A 17,443-nucleotide genomic window follows, 5' to 3' on the forward strand; every position below is an offset into this window, starting at 1 on the left:
TGTAGCCAATCCCTTTGTCCTTTGTCACTTACAGAAGGGGAAACCTGATTCACAAGTGGATGTTTGGGTCATGCAGAAGAAAAATTGGAAGAATGAAGGTAAAGGGGTGGGCACAATGGGGGGGAGGGGTAATGGGCAAAAGGGAAAGCAGGTGTAGCAGAAAGAAGGGGCAAGGGGAGAGAAATGAATGACACAAGAATCGCTGACGCGGATGTTATTTTTGCACTTTACAGAGAATTAAAAGAAAGGGTACAGAATTAGTGATAACTAACTGTCACTTTTATTTACACGATGCTAATTGCAACCTTTTTACGCACAGGACCATAAAATGGGGACAATTAAGGTTTCTTTCCCCGTTGATAAGAATTAAATGATCACACCCTAGTGATATACTATTAATAGCTAACAGACATATTAAAACCTAGAAGACAAAAGAGGTCATTTATAAGAATATGCAACTGCCACATCAACAATGGTGCTCCAACCGGTGCCTCTTGGTACTTAAAAATCCTGCTGAGCTTTTATATGATAGATTTATATCTAAGGGCCCCATTTACTTATCTCAAGTGAAGGAATAGAATAAAAAAAACTTCGAATTTGGCTACTTCGACCATCGACTACTACTTTGACTTCGAATCATATGATTCGAACTAAAAATCGTTTGAATTTTCAACCATTCGATAATCGAAGTACTGTCTCTTTAAAGAAAACTTCGACCCCCTACTTCGCCACCTAAAACCTACCGAACCTCAATGTTAGCCTATGGGGAAGGTCCCCATAGGCTTTCTAAGGTTTTTTTGGTCGTAGAAAAATCGTTTGAAATTGAACTAATTGTGGTAAATTAGTTAATTAACCCTTGATATTCGAACCTATGTAAATGTGCCCCCAAGTGTAGTGTTTGGCTACATGATGCCAACTTTGAGGATAAAAAATGCTCAGAATACAGTGATTAATGGCCAAAATAAGATTTTTCCCATAAATCCTTCTTGATAAATGACCTCCAATGATCTCCAAAAAAGGACCAACATAATTAAATTTTCCCAACCATCACTACATTTTGTGAAGATCGTCTTTCAAAGATCCCATTTGCCAAACATGCCACCATTATTTTTTCTCTGATACATACTTTCATTCAGTGACTCAGAATCCATGAGAGTGGGACATTCTTTAGTAAGACATCTGTCCACTTGTGAGACAACACTCCAGCAAATGCATAAGCTAAAAAGGAGGGTACGAGAGAGGAGATCCCATTATACAGTTGTCTTCTCTTCCCTCAGCATGACTTCAAGAGGGATGTCTTGGAAGACCTTTCACGAACAATTGGAAGTTCTAGGTCAAAGATCTGGCCATTGATGGTAAGCAGAGGTTCCCAGTATGGCCTCTGACTCTCATGGGGAGCACTGTCTCCTGTGGTACTCATATGACTCATGGTACCAGGACATCATATATAAAAAAAAAATTGGGGGGAAAAGTGGCAATGTTCTCGCTGAGACTACCTAAAAAGACATTCAATGACCAAAGATGAACTTCCTACATTTCCTCTTTCCATTGGCCCAGACTGCATTAAGTCCAGTGCTATGTCTGCTTCCTTCTCCAGGATCTCCCTAGATCTTTAGAAGTTGAAAGAGGCACAATCACCTCATTTTTTTTTCTTCTGGTCACCCTTGTCAAGTCTCTTTCGCCTTTCTTTTGGAATCTCATCCAAGCTGATGCCGTGGTTACTGGCACTGTAGAGAACAGAGACAAGGAATCAGATAAATAAACTCATATATGCAGAGACATGAGTCAATGTCCTATTTTATGGCTGATTATAAACCATGTGCAAGGTGCAAGATTGGCATGCAGCCCTATTTGTTTTTTTACCCACAATTCAGTATTATTTCCCAGAATTATGCTGTCCACAAAGTTTACGAAAGTGGACTCTAATTTGTGTCGATAGTAGTAAATTGATTTTTGTTGTGCCAGTGCTCAATTTCAGATGTGAAGTGGTGTGTCCGTGCAATTCAAAGGGAACTCTAGAAGTATTATCTTCTCCCAGCAGGTATTGATGCCATGCTCCCTAGCTTCTGTTCCACTTGTGTTTTGCATAAGGCAAGGCACCTCATTCAGCAAAATGGGAGTAACATTAAAGGCAGAGACACATGCTGCTATTTCGGAGATTAGTTGCCCGTCGACAAATCGATTCATCTTGGGGCGACTAATCTCCCCGAACTGCCTTCCCGTTGGCTAGAATGTAAATCAGCAGCGGGATGGCATTCGGAATACTTTGTTTTATAAAGTCATCCGAACTTGCCACACGAGGAAGCTTCGGGCGACTTCGGAGAGTTGAAGCAATCTGAGTGCCTTCCCGACTGCGATTTACATTCTAGCCGGCGGGAAGGCAGTTTGGGGAGAATAGTCGCCCGAAGAAGAAGCGATTTGTCGATGGGCGACTATTCTCCTGAAATAGCAGCGTGTGTCTCTGTCCTTAGGTGAAATGAGCATGTACACATATATATATATATAAGGACAACATCTGATTTTCTATCCAGTAATGCTGTTTTGCATATTCAAAATAGGTCTTTGCTCACAGTGTCTGTTTTCCATAAGATACATAAGCTCTTTGTGAAATATATTGAGGTGTACAATTTGTTGATGTAAAAACTCCTCAGCATCATGACCCACCATCAAAAATTTCTGATGGGTTATAAAGAAAAGATATATCCAATGACAGTCCTTACCCAGGAAGAAGATCGGGCGGTGTTGGGAGAGGTTTAGTAAATCCTTCCTTTCCTACAAGCCAGTAAGTGTCTTCTATACCTTTACCCTACAAAGAGAAATTGTATAAACTCACAGTATGAAACAGACAGAAGAAGAAACAGAAGAAAAATAGATGTCACAGGTTGTTTCCGCTATGGACAACATTGGGCCTACCTTGAGCTCAGTCTTGCCCCTGACTTCAAACCGGTAGCCCTCTTTCAAAGACTGTAAAATAGTCACTGTAGTAAGATTTACATGAACTCGGTATGCTAGAAAGAGAGCAGAAACCTTGTGTCATAATAATCAGCTAAATATCACTTTATTTCTAATTAATACCTAGTTCAGACCACAGGCTTGCTGAGAGTCATTGAATTTTTTAGTAGGCCACATCTGGCAAACGTGCCTCCAGCTGGACAGGCCTGACAAGCTCATTTATGAAATTTATGGAATGTTAAAAGCTACTTACGAAGTCCTGTGGACTCCATACGGGAAGCTGTGTTTACAGTGTCACCAAAGAGGCAGTATCGAGGCATTGTGAGCCCAACCACACCAGCAACACATGGGCCTATAAGTGAATAATGAAAAAGATACTGGAATTAAAAAAATGTAAAGAGCAGAATTATCTCCAAGAGTTGTTTCTGAGATATTTGGAAGGGTCTTATGTGTATAGCCCTTCTTACCAGAATGGAGTCCAATCCGAATCCGGACTGGAACATCAGGCATATGCCTCATCTTGAAGGACCCCACTGTACTGAGAATGTCCAAGGACATGTTGGCAATCTCTGCTGCATGACGATTACCATTTGTTTTTGGAAGACCAGAGGCCACCATGTAGGCATCACCAATAGTCTCCACCTAGACAAGGTGGCCAAAAAGACCTTAGAATGACCAACATGTTGAGGGACAGGGGTTCTATTGAAAAGGGATAAAGAAAGCTATCTCTCACCTTGTAGACATCATGGGATCCAATAATGGCATCAAAAAGTGTATACAGGTCATTGAGGAGGTCAACAACTTCAATGGGGTCACTAAGAGAGGAGATGGTGGTGAACCCAACAATATCACTGAAATATATAGTGACTTCATCAAAATATTCTGGCTCCACTGGAGTACCTGTCTTCAGAGCTTCTGCTACTGATCTGCAAGGAGCAAGAGCAAAGACAAAAATAGAAGGGTAGAGAGAATACAGCAGGCTAAGAAGGGCAGACTAAAAAAAATAAAGGGACCCAACAGAAAAATGACCCATCAATTATAAAACAAATAAGAACAATAAAACATTCTGTTCAAGTCCATCACTCACGGTGGGAGCATCTGTGTAAGGAGTTTATCAGTTTTTTGCTTTTCCACCTCCAGCTCCTCTGTCCTCTCTCGAATCAGGTCTTCGAGGTTACTGGAATACTGCTCCAGCATCCTTAGCATTGAATCAATAATATTTGTCTTGCGTCCACGGTTTATATTTTTAAACTTGTTAAAAGGAAAAAAAAAAAAACAGAAAGAAAAGGGCCATGGTCAGGGCGGGAAATATAAAGGAAAAACAGGGGCCAGGATGTGGGACAAAGAAGGAGAAAGAGAGAAGTCATGTCATTAAAAAGAATCCTCCAAAATCCATTTTATTTATTTAAAAAATATATAACCATATACATTCCCTACCCATGGTGGAACAACCTGCTTTATACTTTATACATGGCTCCAATAGAGAAGAATCAAACAGAGAATATATATATGTATAGGGCAGTTGATCACCAAATTAAAGGTCAGCTATACTGTCATCTATTATTTTCACTAACAATTTTTCCAATGGATGTATTAAAATTAAAACATATTTCTACTGCTGAAGCTACTCTGTGTGGGTCTCTTGCAGTTTTAGTTTTGCCATTGTCCCCTTTTAGGGCATTCCCCTATCCTAAACACAGGGTAGAAGGAACAGCACCACCTCACTTTACAGCCTGAATGGTATAAAAATAGAGAAAACCAAAATAGAGTGGTCCATAGAGTTAATCTAGGCAGACTGGCAAGGATTAAGTTGTTCTTGTAACAACCTGGTCAAATATTTGATCTATTGTGGGTCTTCTCTCAGGCTGCTCACTCCAACAGAGCTTCATTAGTTGGATACATTCAGGGGGGGCCTGGTCCAGAGAGACTGATGGGCGACATAAAGGTGGAGGACGCAAAACTTTCCGTATTATTTCTGGGAAGAGAAAAGAAAGAGTACTAATGAAAGCCAAGTAGACAAAAGTGAGAAGAGGAAATGATGGCTTTGGAGATACAAAGGGTAAGGTCCAGCTCGCTTGGAGATTTACACAGAAAATGCAGTACATGCACAAAATGCAAAATATGCACCAGAAATGAAAAAAGGTTAGTCCTTTAGTTTTAGTCCCCTCCTGCCGGTCCTAATTCAGTCTCTCAACTGTGGAATACTTCATATAGGGAAAAAATGGATCAGCGCCTTTGGCAACGGAGTCGAACTCACCAGAAACAAAAAGAAGTGGAGAAAAAAAAAAAAAAAAGAGAGAATCGACATATAGTGTTATATTTTTGGAAATATTCGTTTTACACCAGATGCTTATGTGAAAAATTTATATTTTATTGTGTTTGTTCCCCTTTTTCCAAAAATTCCTTTTATTTTAGTCCTCCATTTCGGGGGCTGTGCCTAATATTTAATTTTCAGCATGCATGTGCGTCTTCCACCAACAAATGGTTTAAGTGCCTACTTACAAGACTTTTATTTTTTCAACCACGTATAGTAGTGTTTTCCTTTCCCTTTACGACAAATTTCTGTGCCTTTCACCAAACAACGGCTAAAGTGCCTACTTACAAAACCTTGGTATATGGCTCGCATGTAGTATTATTTTACGACCCTTTCTTCTTTTCTCAGTTCCTCCAATCAATCCCACATGGAATAGAGACGTATATTGTGTAATACGTTTTAATAAATATTTAAAAACTTTCATAAAAAAAATTTGCACTCACATTTTAATCAGGTTTCACAAGCATTTCTATAAAGTTAGCTGTCCTTTGCAGGTTGCCCAGGTCTTTCCGGGGTAGGAATAAAAAAGCCGGCTTTTCCTATCCCTCGTGGTTGCGTTCCTGCTGGTCAGCGTCCTGTCCCCTACTGCCTGACGCGTTTCGCTGGTCCAATCAGCTTCCTACTCAGTAAGTAGGCACTTTAGCCGTTGTTTGGTGAAAGGCACAGAAATTTGTCGTAAAGGGAAAGGAAAACACTACTATACGTGGTTGAAAAAATAAAAGTCTTGTAAGTAGGCACTTTAACCATTTGTTGGTGGAAGACGCACATGCATGCTGAAAATTAAATATTAGGCACAGCCCCCGAAATGGAGGACTAAAATAAAAGGAATTTTTGGAAAAAGGGGAACAAACACAATAAAATATAAATTTTTCACATAAGCATCTCGTGTAAAACGAATATTTCCAAAAATATTACACTATATGTCGATTCTCTCTTTTTTTTTTTTTTTTCTCCCCTTCTTTTCGCTTGGAGATTTGCAGGTAATTATCTAAAGAGCTGAGACAAAAACTATAGGCGGTTGCAAGAAGAAGAAAGGGAATGGGTGCAAAAGGTACCCTGATGAGAGAGACGAAGGAATGAGATGTAACGTACCATCAGCTGTGGCTTCCAGCATACAGTATGGAGACCCTCGTACAATAACTTCTTGCATTATTATGGCAAAACTGTAGATATCTCCTCTGTAGGTGCCTCTTTGGCAGAGTGTAGCATCTCGGAGGAGTTCAGGGGCCGTCCAGAACAGGTCTGAAAGGACAGATCTCTGTCAGAATAAACATGGCTTTGTACACATGTCATGGTGCAGTAACATACCTATATGTGTTTGTCTGGAAGGAAGACTAGCACTAGTACTACTACTACTACATATAGTACACCGCTGCTGGTTTACCCTCAGGCTGGAGTTGAGTTGAGGGCAGTCTCTGAGCATCATAGAGCTCGTTCATGCCAAAATCAGTTACTTTAAGGACAAATCTTCCATCTACAACACAGTTGCGTGACTTAAGGCGGCCATGAGAAATTTCACGATGATGGAGGAATTTGAGGCCCTGTGCAGGCGAAAAAAAAAGAAGAACCCATTCCAGTAATTGTCAGGTTATTAACTCTTACAAGTAACATTATTATTATCATTGCAATCCATAAAGATATCAAACTTCTTAAGGGTCTTGGGTTGAAAAGCCTTGTTTTAGAGCTACAGCCCTCTTCTAGTGAGCCTAGTACAGAACTCTAACTATTTCTGGATCTTGATTCAACAGCTAGATGTTTTCAAATCTGTTTGTCTAGTGAGCACTAGATGTAGACTTTGTATTTATGTTGCAGCAACATTCAGAGAGCAACATTGCCGACCAAGGAAAATGAACACTTCCTTGCTCCCTCAAATGCCTTTATTTGTAGTCTTAGCTTCACTCATGTCCATGCATGTACTTATTTGCAGCCTTCTTACCTTGATGAGATCAAGCAGAAGGGAGGATTTGAACATCCAGTCCAACTTCATGTCCTGGTTCTGGATGAGGTCCTCCAAGCTGCCCCGAGAGCAGTGTTCTGACACCACACCTATTACTCCTATGTCATCGAAGAGACCAAGGTACAGGTTTACATTCTCATGTCGGAGCTCACGGAACTGAGTGGTACAAGACATGGAGGAAGACCAAGTTACTTTTGACGCTCCCTTGTTGTTCTTGCAAGAAGAAAATTACACTTGACCGGCCCTATGTTGTTCTTGCAAGAAGAAATGCAATGCTTGACTGTAAAGCCATCAGGTATTTAAAAAGGAGTATTTCTGTACCTCGGGAATGTCAACATCTCTTTAAAGGCAGTTCATTCACTTACCTTGCAGAAGACATTTTTTGTAGCTGGTCGGAGGTCTCCATGTTTCTCACCAGGGAATTTTTTCAGCCAAACCCAGTCCCCCTGTGGACAGTGTCAGCATATTCAGTTGGAACCCTCCATGGTAAACACTTTAAAATCAGACTATATAATGGATATCAATAATGCTTCCTTTACTTATGTTATCTACTTGATCTACTTGGGGTGTTTTTCAACCTCAACGCTAACAGATACAAAATCAGTTGTACCTCAAACACCCCAATGTTTGTGTTGTACGGCGAAGCAGCTGCAATGCTCTTCCCTGATACCGAATGCCGAGGTGTCCGCATGTCACTGACGCTCCTCCCCAACAGGCTCGATCTGCTGTCTTCCACCACTTTCTAAGGAGGGAGACATTTCTTATTACTTTGTTCTTATTGCATTGTGCCCTTACCACACAACAAATGGTATGGTTATTACCTTTCTGCTATGTGAATGAATAAAAGACAGGTCGTCCATCTTAAGAAAAATTTTATTGGGCCCCCTTCCAAGTTTTGCATAGTAAATGCGACGCCTACAGAACAAAAGGCAGACAGAGTCAACAATGAAGATATCTAATAAGTACAGTGGGACAAAATACACATGTAAGCCCAGACACTGACCCCAGACATTATCCCATAGGTATCTTACGTTGTACCTGATATACCATGTAAAAAATCCTCCAATGAGTATACAGCTGAAGAGAAGGATGAAGATCAGGAATACATAGGCGGGATCCACCCCTGCAGAGAAATGATGCACCATGAGCATCCATGTCATAAGAGGAATGTTACTCCGTGTTCAGTTTTTTAAAGAAAGGTTTGGCACAAGGGTTTGTGGGCTATATGATTCAACATAGCACAGGGGCCTACTGCCATGATCTCCATTGGCATAAATGTCCCTCTTTGCCAGTCATTGCCTGTTTATAGTCTGTCCATAAAACCAAAGGTACCCAAAATGTGGGTTAACCTACTTCTAGGTAGACCCATGACAGTGGACGGGGGGCAGTCTGAATCTGAATGAAGAAATAACTGTAGCTATAAGGGTTGACTTCAATGACATATTGATGTATCTGTATATTTAATTTTTAGGGGAGCTGACAAAATTGCTGGAGCAATGGAGCAAATTAAGGCTTGCCTAATCTATATTTTTTGGAAAGTTTATTTTTATTTTGTTTTAACAGGGGAGGGAGGGGATAGGGGATTGGGAGTGTCCAACTAAAAAACAAAGTAAAAATACACATTACAGTCTGCCTGTAGTATTACATTGGCATTTTAATAGTACAAAGTTATTCTACCATATATCAGGAGGGTTCACCGGGGGTTTGAAAGTGGGGGATATGGGGTTCATGCTCTGGGTGCGCTTCCAGCCAGGGGGACCATATTTTTTCAAATTGATTGGGGCATCCTCTGCCTTCTATGTCATATGTCAATTTTATATTTACCAGACTCTTATTTATTAGAGACAGACAGTGTTGCGTTGTGGGTGGTTGAAGGGACATCCACTGATTCTTAGTGTAGAACAGGATAGTTTTAACAGAGATTCTACAGGCACATTTCTAGTGTACATGCCCCAGGGAATGCCAGATGCTCATGCAAATGGCCTATTACTTTGGACCAGAACTAGGAGATCAGAGGGCACTTCCGGACCATATGGTAAAAAGTGGCTTCAGGTTGTCGGCATTTCAGGCATCAAGCTTCAGGAGATCTACTTTTTAGTTTAACTGGTGTGATATATAACTGATGGGTGAACTTGAACTGGATGAGCTGTCCCTGGTCGAAATCGGGAAATTGTAAAGTGGTCAGTGGTCTCATCCCAGTCATCTGGGTCTAGTGATGGGATTTCTGCCAGCCATTTTTGTTGGGCTCTGTCAAATGGGGCAGGGATAGGGTTGCCACCTGCCAAGCTGGTAAAAATGATGGTTGATCCCAATGTTATTAATAGGGAATAAAGATAAATATATCGGAAAGGCCGGTATTTTTTTCCAGAAAAGGTGGCAACCCTAGGCAGGGATGCAGACTATTAGCAATCTATAGAGCCTAGAGACCCGTTTACACTTATTATCATCCCATAGGGATTCCTTAAACCTGGGGAAATCATATGTAATCTGAGGGGAGGAGAATAGCGTTCAGAATGCCTCTCTGAACTGGAGGCATCTAAACCACTGGATCATTTGTTGGTTGGTTTGTTGTTTAAGCTGGTCCATAGTGAGCCCAGCAGTGTGCCTAACAGTATGCTGTTGGGGTTGTCCTCTTCAGAGTGGAACCAGGAGATAATATGGTATAATTGGCCTGCTATATAGTATAGGAATAGATGGGGAAGCTCTAGTCCCCCCTGTCAATGGGAGCTGTTAAGGAAATCCACAAGAGTCTGGGTGGCTTATTGGCCCATAGGAAGGGGATAAGTAGAGAGGGGCGAAATTTGAACCTGTGAGTAATGCTTGCTTTATCTATATTCGAGTTGTAAAGTCTATATATAAATTTGTCCAGGTTCCATTCCAAAAAACTTTAAAAACTTTGTTAGAACATTTATAAAAACATTTCTATACCAAAAAAAATTTGAATTCATAATCCAATCCAAACAGATGGACCTTTTGTAGGGCTAAGTGACATCACGGGCAGACCCATGGTGGTGATATAGATGGCAGTGCAACTATAATGGTTATTCCTGGGGTAAAATATCTACCATTCCGTATTATAGTCCAAAGCGACCCAAACTGTGACTCCTCCCTAGCAATGCATTATAATAATTCATGTTTATATGGTTACAGAACCTCTCAGGCTGAGTTATAAAGGGATGTGATTATCACTCATGTATTACAAGGTAATACTTCAAGCTGTGGGCAGTAACGTAACTAGAGGGGGTAGGGCCCTGGCGCAGGACGCGCAGCCACCCCCCCACCCCCTCTGTACGCCCGGAACTTTACGGGATTCATTGCGCGTGAGCTGCCGGGGGGCCCTGAGGGGGTGCAGGCCCTGGCCCAATTGCACCCCCTGCTCCCCCGGTAGTTACGCCACTGGCTGTGGGCTAATCAGAACATATAGGGGCTGGAACATGCGGTCCTTACAGGTACAGTAAGTCTGTAACTAAGGCTGTGGGCTGGACTAGAACCTTGTGATGGCAGATTACATAGGGAAGATCACAAAGGCTTTAATGTAAGCAGTGGACTAAACTAGAATACACTGATCAGAGATTACATGAGGAACAGAAAGAAGTCATTAACTAAAGCAGTTGTTTAGACTAGAACAAGTAGAAATAGCTTATGGCGAGATTAGGGAGTCTTTAACGCAAGTAGGTTGGACAAGAACACACAGATGGCAGAATAAAGTGGGGAGCAATAGTTAACATTCAATTTTGCCCTCGTACAACAGCTTGGGGCGAGGGAAAGAAAATCTTGGACAGTTAGGGGCAGATTAATTAAGGTTTGAGTTGTGTTTTCCCACAAAAATTTGAGTTTTCCAGGTTTTTTTGGTCAAAATTTACATTTTCGGGTTTAAAATAAAAAACTAGAATTTTTCGGATTTATTATACCCCCCACCATGGAAATACTGTAACTCAAATCCAAAAAAAACAGCATCTAGGGGGTATATTTATCAAAAAGTGAAGTTAGACATCACCACAGTCCACTAGCGTGAAATACCGCCACTCTCCATTCATTTCTATGGGATTTTTAAAGGCATATTTATTAAGTTCACATTTGATAAATACGCCTTTAAGAATCCCATAGAAATGAATGGAGAGTGGTGGAATTTCACTCTAGTGGACTGTGGTGATCTCTAAATTCACTCTTTGATAAATATACCCCTAGGAGTCAATGGCAGAGGTCCCTTGAACCATTTGAAAATTAGCCTGCATGATGGTCAAGTTTTTTTCAGAGGGTTACGAGGGTTTCGGAAATTATTCAAGCATTTCAAGTTTGTTTTTGCCAAAAACTCGATTAATTTGAGTTTTCGGGTTTCGCAACTCGAACTCGCAGAATTGAGTTTAATCCATTCTAGTTTTTTCTTAAGCAAAATACCATTCGCGTTCATACTAGTTTATTTGAGGTCTAAAAAACTCTAACATTCGACCTTTGATAAATAACTACCTTAATAATTAAAAAGTAGTAGGACTTGTGACTTGTGAGTCACAGTCAAACGTAAAAAGAGGTGGGGAGCAACACAAGCATGAAAAAAGTTCCTGAGGTGCCAAATAGGAGTTATGATTGGCTACTTGGTAGGCCTACATGGATTGGCAACCTACAGGAAGCTCTGTTTGGCCATAAACCTGTTTTTTATGCAACCAAAACTAGCATCGAAGTCTGGAATTCAAAAATAAGCACCTGCCTTGAGGCCACTGGGAGCAACATCCAAGGGGTTGCTCACGAGTCACTGTTTGGGCACCATTTCTCTAGGGTAGTGGCTTCTAGCCCGTAAGCCTTACCTCCAGTACAGATTGTACTCCGGTCAAACCAGCAGTCAGAGTCAGTTCCAATTCGATATGAATAGGGGAAATGAATATCCTGAAGAAAGGTGAGATCCCCCGTGGCTGACTGTAAAGTATACACAGGGAAAAGTCTTTTACTATCCCCATCTGTGTCCAGGATGACAAAGTTGGTCTGTGAGTCTCCATCCTCATCCAGGTTAACTGGGTACCCAAAGCCTCCCAACTGGATGTTTTTAGCATGACGTGTGGTGGAAGAGGATGTCACTCGTTGTGTAGCTCGGTATGAGCTGTCGGCTGCGGCACCAAGCAAGTAGATTGAATTGTATATTGTGGCAAATAGAGGGGACACCTAGGGATGGAAGAAGAACATAGAATTAAAATCTGGATACAGAAGAAACTTTTGGATCCAGGTATATTTATAAAGGTACAGTTAAAAATGGTCTTTAATGACAAAGCAAACCAGTTGCCAATATGTATAAAATGATCTAAAATTCTGGTGTAAAAAAGAGGTATTAAATGTTAACATAAAAATGCCACCTAAAACACATTCAGACAGTGCCATGAGTGTCCTTGAAGGTTTACACAGAGATACAGACAGTAGAAGGAGGGAATCTACTCTTTCCATCCAAAGGAACTCTGTCCCTCCTCTGCAGAGCTAACATGAATTGTAGGAGTTAGGACTATGCCCTTCCCCTGACCAATGACACAGTGACACACAAACAGAACCTATAACATTTCCCATAGAGAATCACAGCAGAAAAAGGGGCTCTCATAAACGATATTCGTTGTACCTCTTCAGGGTCAATATCTTGTGGAACCTCGTTTCTGGCTTTTGAATTCTCAAAGGTTTCGTAAAAGTTTCCATGTTCAGAGGAGGCAGTGATGGTAAGGACGGCATCATATGCTCGCCGGAGCTTGGTGTTGTTAGTGAACACAGGGAACAAATGATCGTATGGAAGACTAAACTGCAGAGTATCATAAGGGATAAAGATCACCGAGCCATCTGTCATCCTCATGTCATGGGCCTCCTCCAGTAGGCGGCGCTGGTCTTCACCACCAATTAAAACCGAATGCATGCACATAACCGCAACTATAGTGAAGAATAAACAGAGATGAGTAAGAGAATCAAAGGAGATGAGATATAATAAAACAAGAAGAGGATTAGGCTGCTAGCACTTACATGAAAGTAACAATTGCAAATTTAATAAAGGTAGTGAATGAAGCTAAAAATGTCATTCAAGGTAGATTCCTCACCTTTCACTCTTTGTCTCCGTTTTATTATTTTCAGTGCTTCCTTTGCCCCTTCTGCCCCCTCTTCCATGATGATTACAGGTCCCACTGGAATACCCCAGCCTCGGAGTCCATCAGCAAGCTCCATGCCAGCGCCAATCCATAGATCCTGAGGGCCAGTGACTATTGCTACGCCAGCCCAGCGGAAGAACTTGAACACAGCATACAGAACATCTACAGGATAAGGTAGTGGGCTCAGGACCCCAGTGCAGGACCAGGAAACCATTGGTTTATTCCAGCCTTTTGAAAGCAGGCTTGCAGATGAGCAATATCCAGGGTTGGCTGGGCCAACAAAGGCAGTTACGGAATTTTCCATATGACTGAAGGCAGCTAGTGCAAGGGGTGAAGAACATTCTTGAGTCAATAATAAGTAATCAAACCAAAGTCCAGAGGATAGGGAAGGATCTTTGTTGAGGTCAGAAATAGCCAGCTGAGCTGCCACTTTAGGAAGAGCTTTGGCCAAGAAGGGATCACATGTCCAGGGACCTACAAGTCCAATACGCAAGGTGGCCGTCCAAGCTATCTTTGGTAAAAGAAGGACAAAAATGCAATAGAGCAAGTAGGAACATGATGAAGTCCACCTGGGGTGGTTAGAGAGAAAAAGTAGGGAGTTCGAATGATGCATGACATCGATAAAACTCCAGAGCTTAATAGTGGATGGAGATCATGGCTTGGATGGTTAGAAACCAATGAAGTCAGCTGGTCAGAAGAGAGATCAAAATGATAAATGATTCATGGATATATTAATAAACATGGCTGAAGGTAAATTAGTAAAGGATAGAGATTAAGAATAAGAGACCAAGTCTGAACATGTTCAAGGAGAAATTCTTTAGCTGTAGTTGTCCTCCTAATAAACTAGAACCAACATCAAAAGCCAGATATGGCTTCTATAAAGTACGCCATAAAGACCCTTTTCCTGACCACGTTTTTTTCACAGCCCCTGGAATAAAGGGATTGCGGGAGAGTTGGGTAAAACATATACACAAATGCAGGGGTTTTCAGTTAATGTTCTCTTTGTTGTTCAGAATTTTTGGTCAGGACACCCATTTCCTCATAATAAAGCATTAGTCTTCCTTCTCTAGATCCAAGAATATATAGGACACAATAAGTGTTCAACCCAAATTTCACCCCGCCTGACTTTTAGGATGGGCAGACCATCTACTGCTTAAGACAACTAGCTCCACCATTTAGGAAACTCTGCCCTAACAAGCAAAGAAAATATAACCTTAGAGTTCATAAAGGACATAACTGGAAAGGTGTCACCAAGCACGATACACTTCTTAAAGAATCCCTGTAAAGGTCAAACAGGATTTCGGCATCTGCATAATGGACATGTCTGTCACTTGGGCTTAGGAACAAGAATCCTTCTGTGACACAACTCGTTAAGAGTCACAATCCTAAATATAGCACTAGGGAATGAGGAAAAAAAAAAAAAAAAGAAGGGATTGTACTGGCAAAGGGAAGGATCCATAATTCCTCATGTCTCCACCCCACCAGTGAATGGGAGACTGGAACATTCTTAGGACAGGTGATAAAATGGGTTACTACTCATAAAGCAACGGAAGTTAGCAAATGAACGCCATCATTTTATTGTTGAGCTGCCTTATCTATTAATGAATGACCATCATCAAGTCTTTGTGGTGGAATATTGATGGCCATTGCTATCTTAGCCTCCAGAAATATGACATACTCTCCAATTAAGGACCCTTGTGGATTTGACTTTCACCCTACCAATGAACACAACGTACAGTGCTCTTGCCTAAAACCTTCCTTTGCCCCAGGGCAGGCCTACATAGCATCATGTAGGACTTTAACTACTCCTCTGTACACCCAAAGTAAACTACAAATAACCTCTTCAATCAAAGTAAGCAACCTGCAACAATCCAGATATCTTCAGCTCCCAGCACCCAAAACCCGACACAAAGCTTAAATGCAACCTCTTCCTAACCCTCAGAATATGCTTGTGCTAACTCTATCCCAACCCATCAGGAAACCAAACAAACAAACAAAAATACCATAAAATTATATACCTACCAAGCCTCCAGTTCCATCAGGGCTGGACTTGTTTTTGAAGTGGTGCTCCCTCCTAAAGGTCCCGTTGTAATATGGCCGATTCCTGGAGAGATCCTTAAGGCTCTGCCCATGACAGAGGGGATAGAGCGCTCAGACAAGACACCTAATCCTGATCTTTAATCTGCTTTTTTTCCTCTCTCAGACTTACTCCTGTTCCCTCTCTAATCTCTTTTCTTACCATTCTCTTGTTCTTTTATGCTGGCATTCTTCCTTTTCTTTTTACACACACTTTATTTTCTTGTTTCTTATCCTTTAAAATCTTCATCTCTTTCCTCAATTTCTACCTTTTTTCCATTTTTCTTCATTCCTCCACTGTTTTCCCCAGTTCCTTACAGTGGTACAGAGATAAGTTCACTCCAACTTTCCTCTCTTAATTAAGTCTGTTCTCTTTGCTCCCTTGCCCAGTTAGACATGTAGATGTTTCATTGGCTCATGAAGTGTGTTATTGGGCAAACTTTCATTTCTCTCTTATAAAGATGATCAGCTTCTCTCCTTGGTACTCTCCCCCTCTACCTCTCACTCTGACATTCTGCTGATTCTTTCTGCCTCCTGTTGTTAGCCCCCTCCCCTCATTAAGCTGATTAGCCAAAGCTCAGGAGGGGTTGTGGGTCATCTCTCACCTCAACTCCATTTGTCTGCAGCCATTGGGTAATAGCTGTGTATTTTATAGAGAGAGGGACAGCGTGAGAGATAGCTGTGTATCATATAAGAGAGTGAGATAGCTGTGTATCTTATATATATAGAGAGAGAGAGAGAGGGAGAGATAGCTGTGTATCTCATAGAGAGTGAGGGTACAGAGTGATAGAAACTTTTCTAGTGCTGAGCTTTTTCGCTAGTGAATTGTCCACCTCACCGTTTAGTAAATTGGTGATGTCCCTGTGAACTGTAATTTTGGCAAATTTTCCATAAAAAAAGTCAACTTCACCCTTTAGTAAATCTGCCCCGCAGTTGTTATATACAGACAGAGGCATAGAATGTACATTTATGACTGTAATGTATATGGGAATGGAGAACATGTGGAGGCTATTCAGGTAGGTACTTGTTATTCAGGTGGTGCCAATACATGAGTAGTTGTCTGACAGTTTTAAGTCAAGTCTTCTTTCAGGTCCAGCCTTTGGTCAGAGCCCCTCAGCGAATAACACATATAGGGAAAATTTGGTTTATCAGTCATTCAGACAAGAAGTGGTCACCACTAACCTCACAGTAATTGCCAGTGGTGTAACTAGAGTGCGCTGGGCCCCTCAGCAAAAATATCTTCAGATGGGCCCGACCCTCCCCAATCCCCATCCTCCCGCCCACTTCATGCCCTTCCTCTGTCCACTCCCTCGACTTGTGTCCCGATTCCCCGCCACAGGTAAGAGACTAGCTGGACAGAGTGGGTTTTCTTATTAGCTAAAGCAGACCCCACAGTCCGGGCCCCCCGCTACTGTGGGGTCTGCTCCCTTTATAGTTGCACCACTGGTAATTGCTCTTTAAGATGGGTAAGAGAAGTATCTAGCATGACAAAAAGGAATATATCATAAGTTTCACTCAAAGTAGACTCGGCTGAACCCCTGTCGCAGGGGACAAATTGCAAGCTGACAGTTTGCAGACCAGCCTTCAAACCCGTCCTTTCCCAACTAAACCACCGCTATTCATTTATATGTGCCCACAATCAAGACACCCATCTCCTTCATAACAGGAGGGTCTATAAATGTTAATGAGAGAAGAGTTTGAATCATAGAAGTCCATGAGCAGGACTTAGCGGCCCTGTGTACCAATGGGCCAGGCACAAACTTGTAGGTTGGGAGTTGGGACTCGGTCAGGTCCAGAGTGAGATTCAAAACAGACCCTGGAATTTCAGGTACATGGAGGCCCAAACACCCCTAATCAGTAGTGACTGTCTCTGGGAATTTAGAGCAGCCCCTCTGGTATTTGGCAGAATCTAGAGATTGCCAGTCCAAGGCTGGACTCCGGTGGGATTAGCAATAGTGATGTGCAGGCCAGTCCAAAACCCATGGGTCGGGCGGGTTCAGGCCGACCTCGCACTCCTCTTCGTGGGTGGCGTTGCAG

The 17,443-nt window shown here is 41.8% G+C and overlaps 1 protein-coding gene across 2 annotated transcripts; it reads right to left on the minus strand.

The window, feature by feature from the left end:
• Nucleotides 1–718: 718 nt before the first annotated feature.
• On the minus strand, nucleotides 719–16,666 carry gucy2d.L (guanylate cyclase 2D, membrane (retina-specific) L homeolog). 2 transcript variants are annotated; one of them, XM_041587355.1, is made up of 19 exons: nucleotides 15,353–16,666; nucleotides 13,283–14,017; nucleotides 12,820–13,118; nucleotides 12,026–12,377; nucleotides 8,262–8,346; nucleotides 8,045–8,138; nucleotides 7,834–7,965; nucleotides 7,589–7,669; nucleotides 7,203–7,379; nucleotides 6,651–6,807; nucleotides 6,359–6,508; nucleotides 4,779–4,927; nucleotides 4,040–4,203; nucleotides 3,686–3,767; nucleotides 3,420–3,594; nucleotides 3,206–3,304; nucleotides 2,914–3,008; nucleotides 2,721–2,806; nucleotides 719–1,727 (listed from the first exon to the last, which is right to left on the minus strand). In XM_041587355.1, exons 2-19 carry the CDS (start codon nucleotides 13,941–13,943, stop codon nucleotides 1,640–1,642), a joined length of 3,126 nt encoding a protein of 1,041 aa, XP_041443289.1. In that variant the 5' UTR covers nucleotides 13,944–14,017; nucleotides 15,353–16,666; the 3' UTR covers nucleotides 719–1,639. The 2 variants fall into 2 exon arrangements, with proteins under 2 accessions (XP_041443289.1, XP_041443288.1); XM_041587354.1 differs by having other exon boundaries at nucleotides 3,686–3,878; nucleotides 15,353–16,664.
• Nucleotides 16,667–17,443: the final 777 nt, after the last annotated feature.

Source organism: Xenopus laevis, chromosome 3L (genome assembly GCF_017654675.1).
Source record: "Xenopus laevis strain J_2021 chromosome 3L, Xenopus_laevis_v10.1, whole genome shotgun sequence".
Classification (NCBI taxonomy): Eukaryota; Metazoa; Chordata; class Amphibia; order Anura; family Pipidae; genus Xenopus; species Xenopus laevis.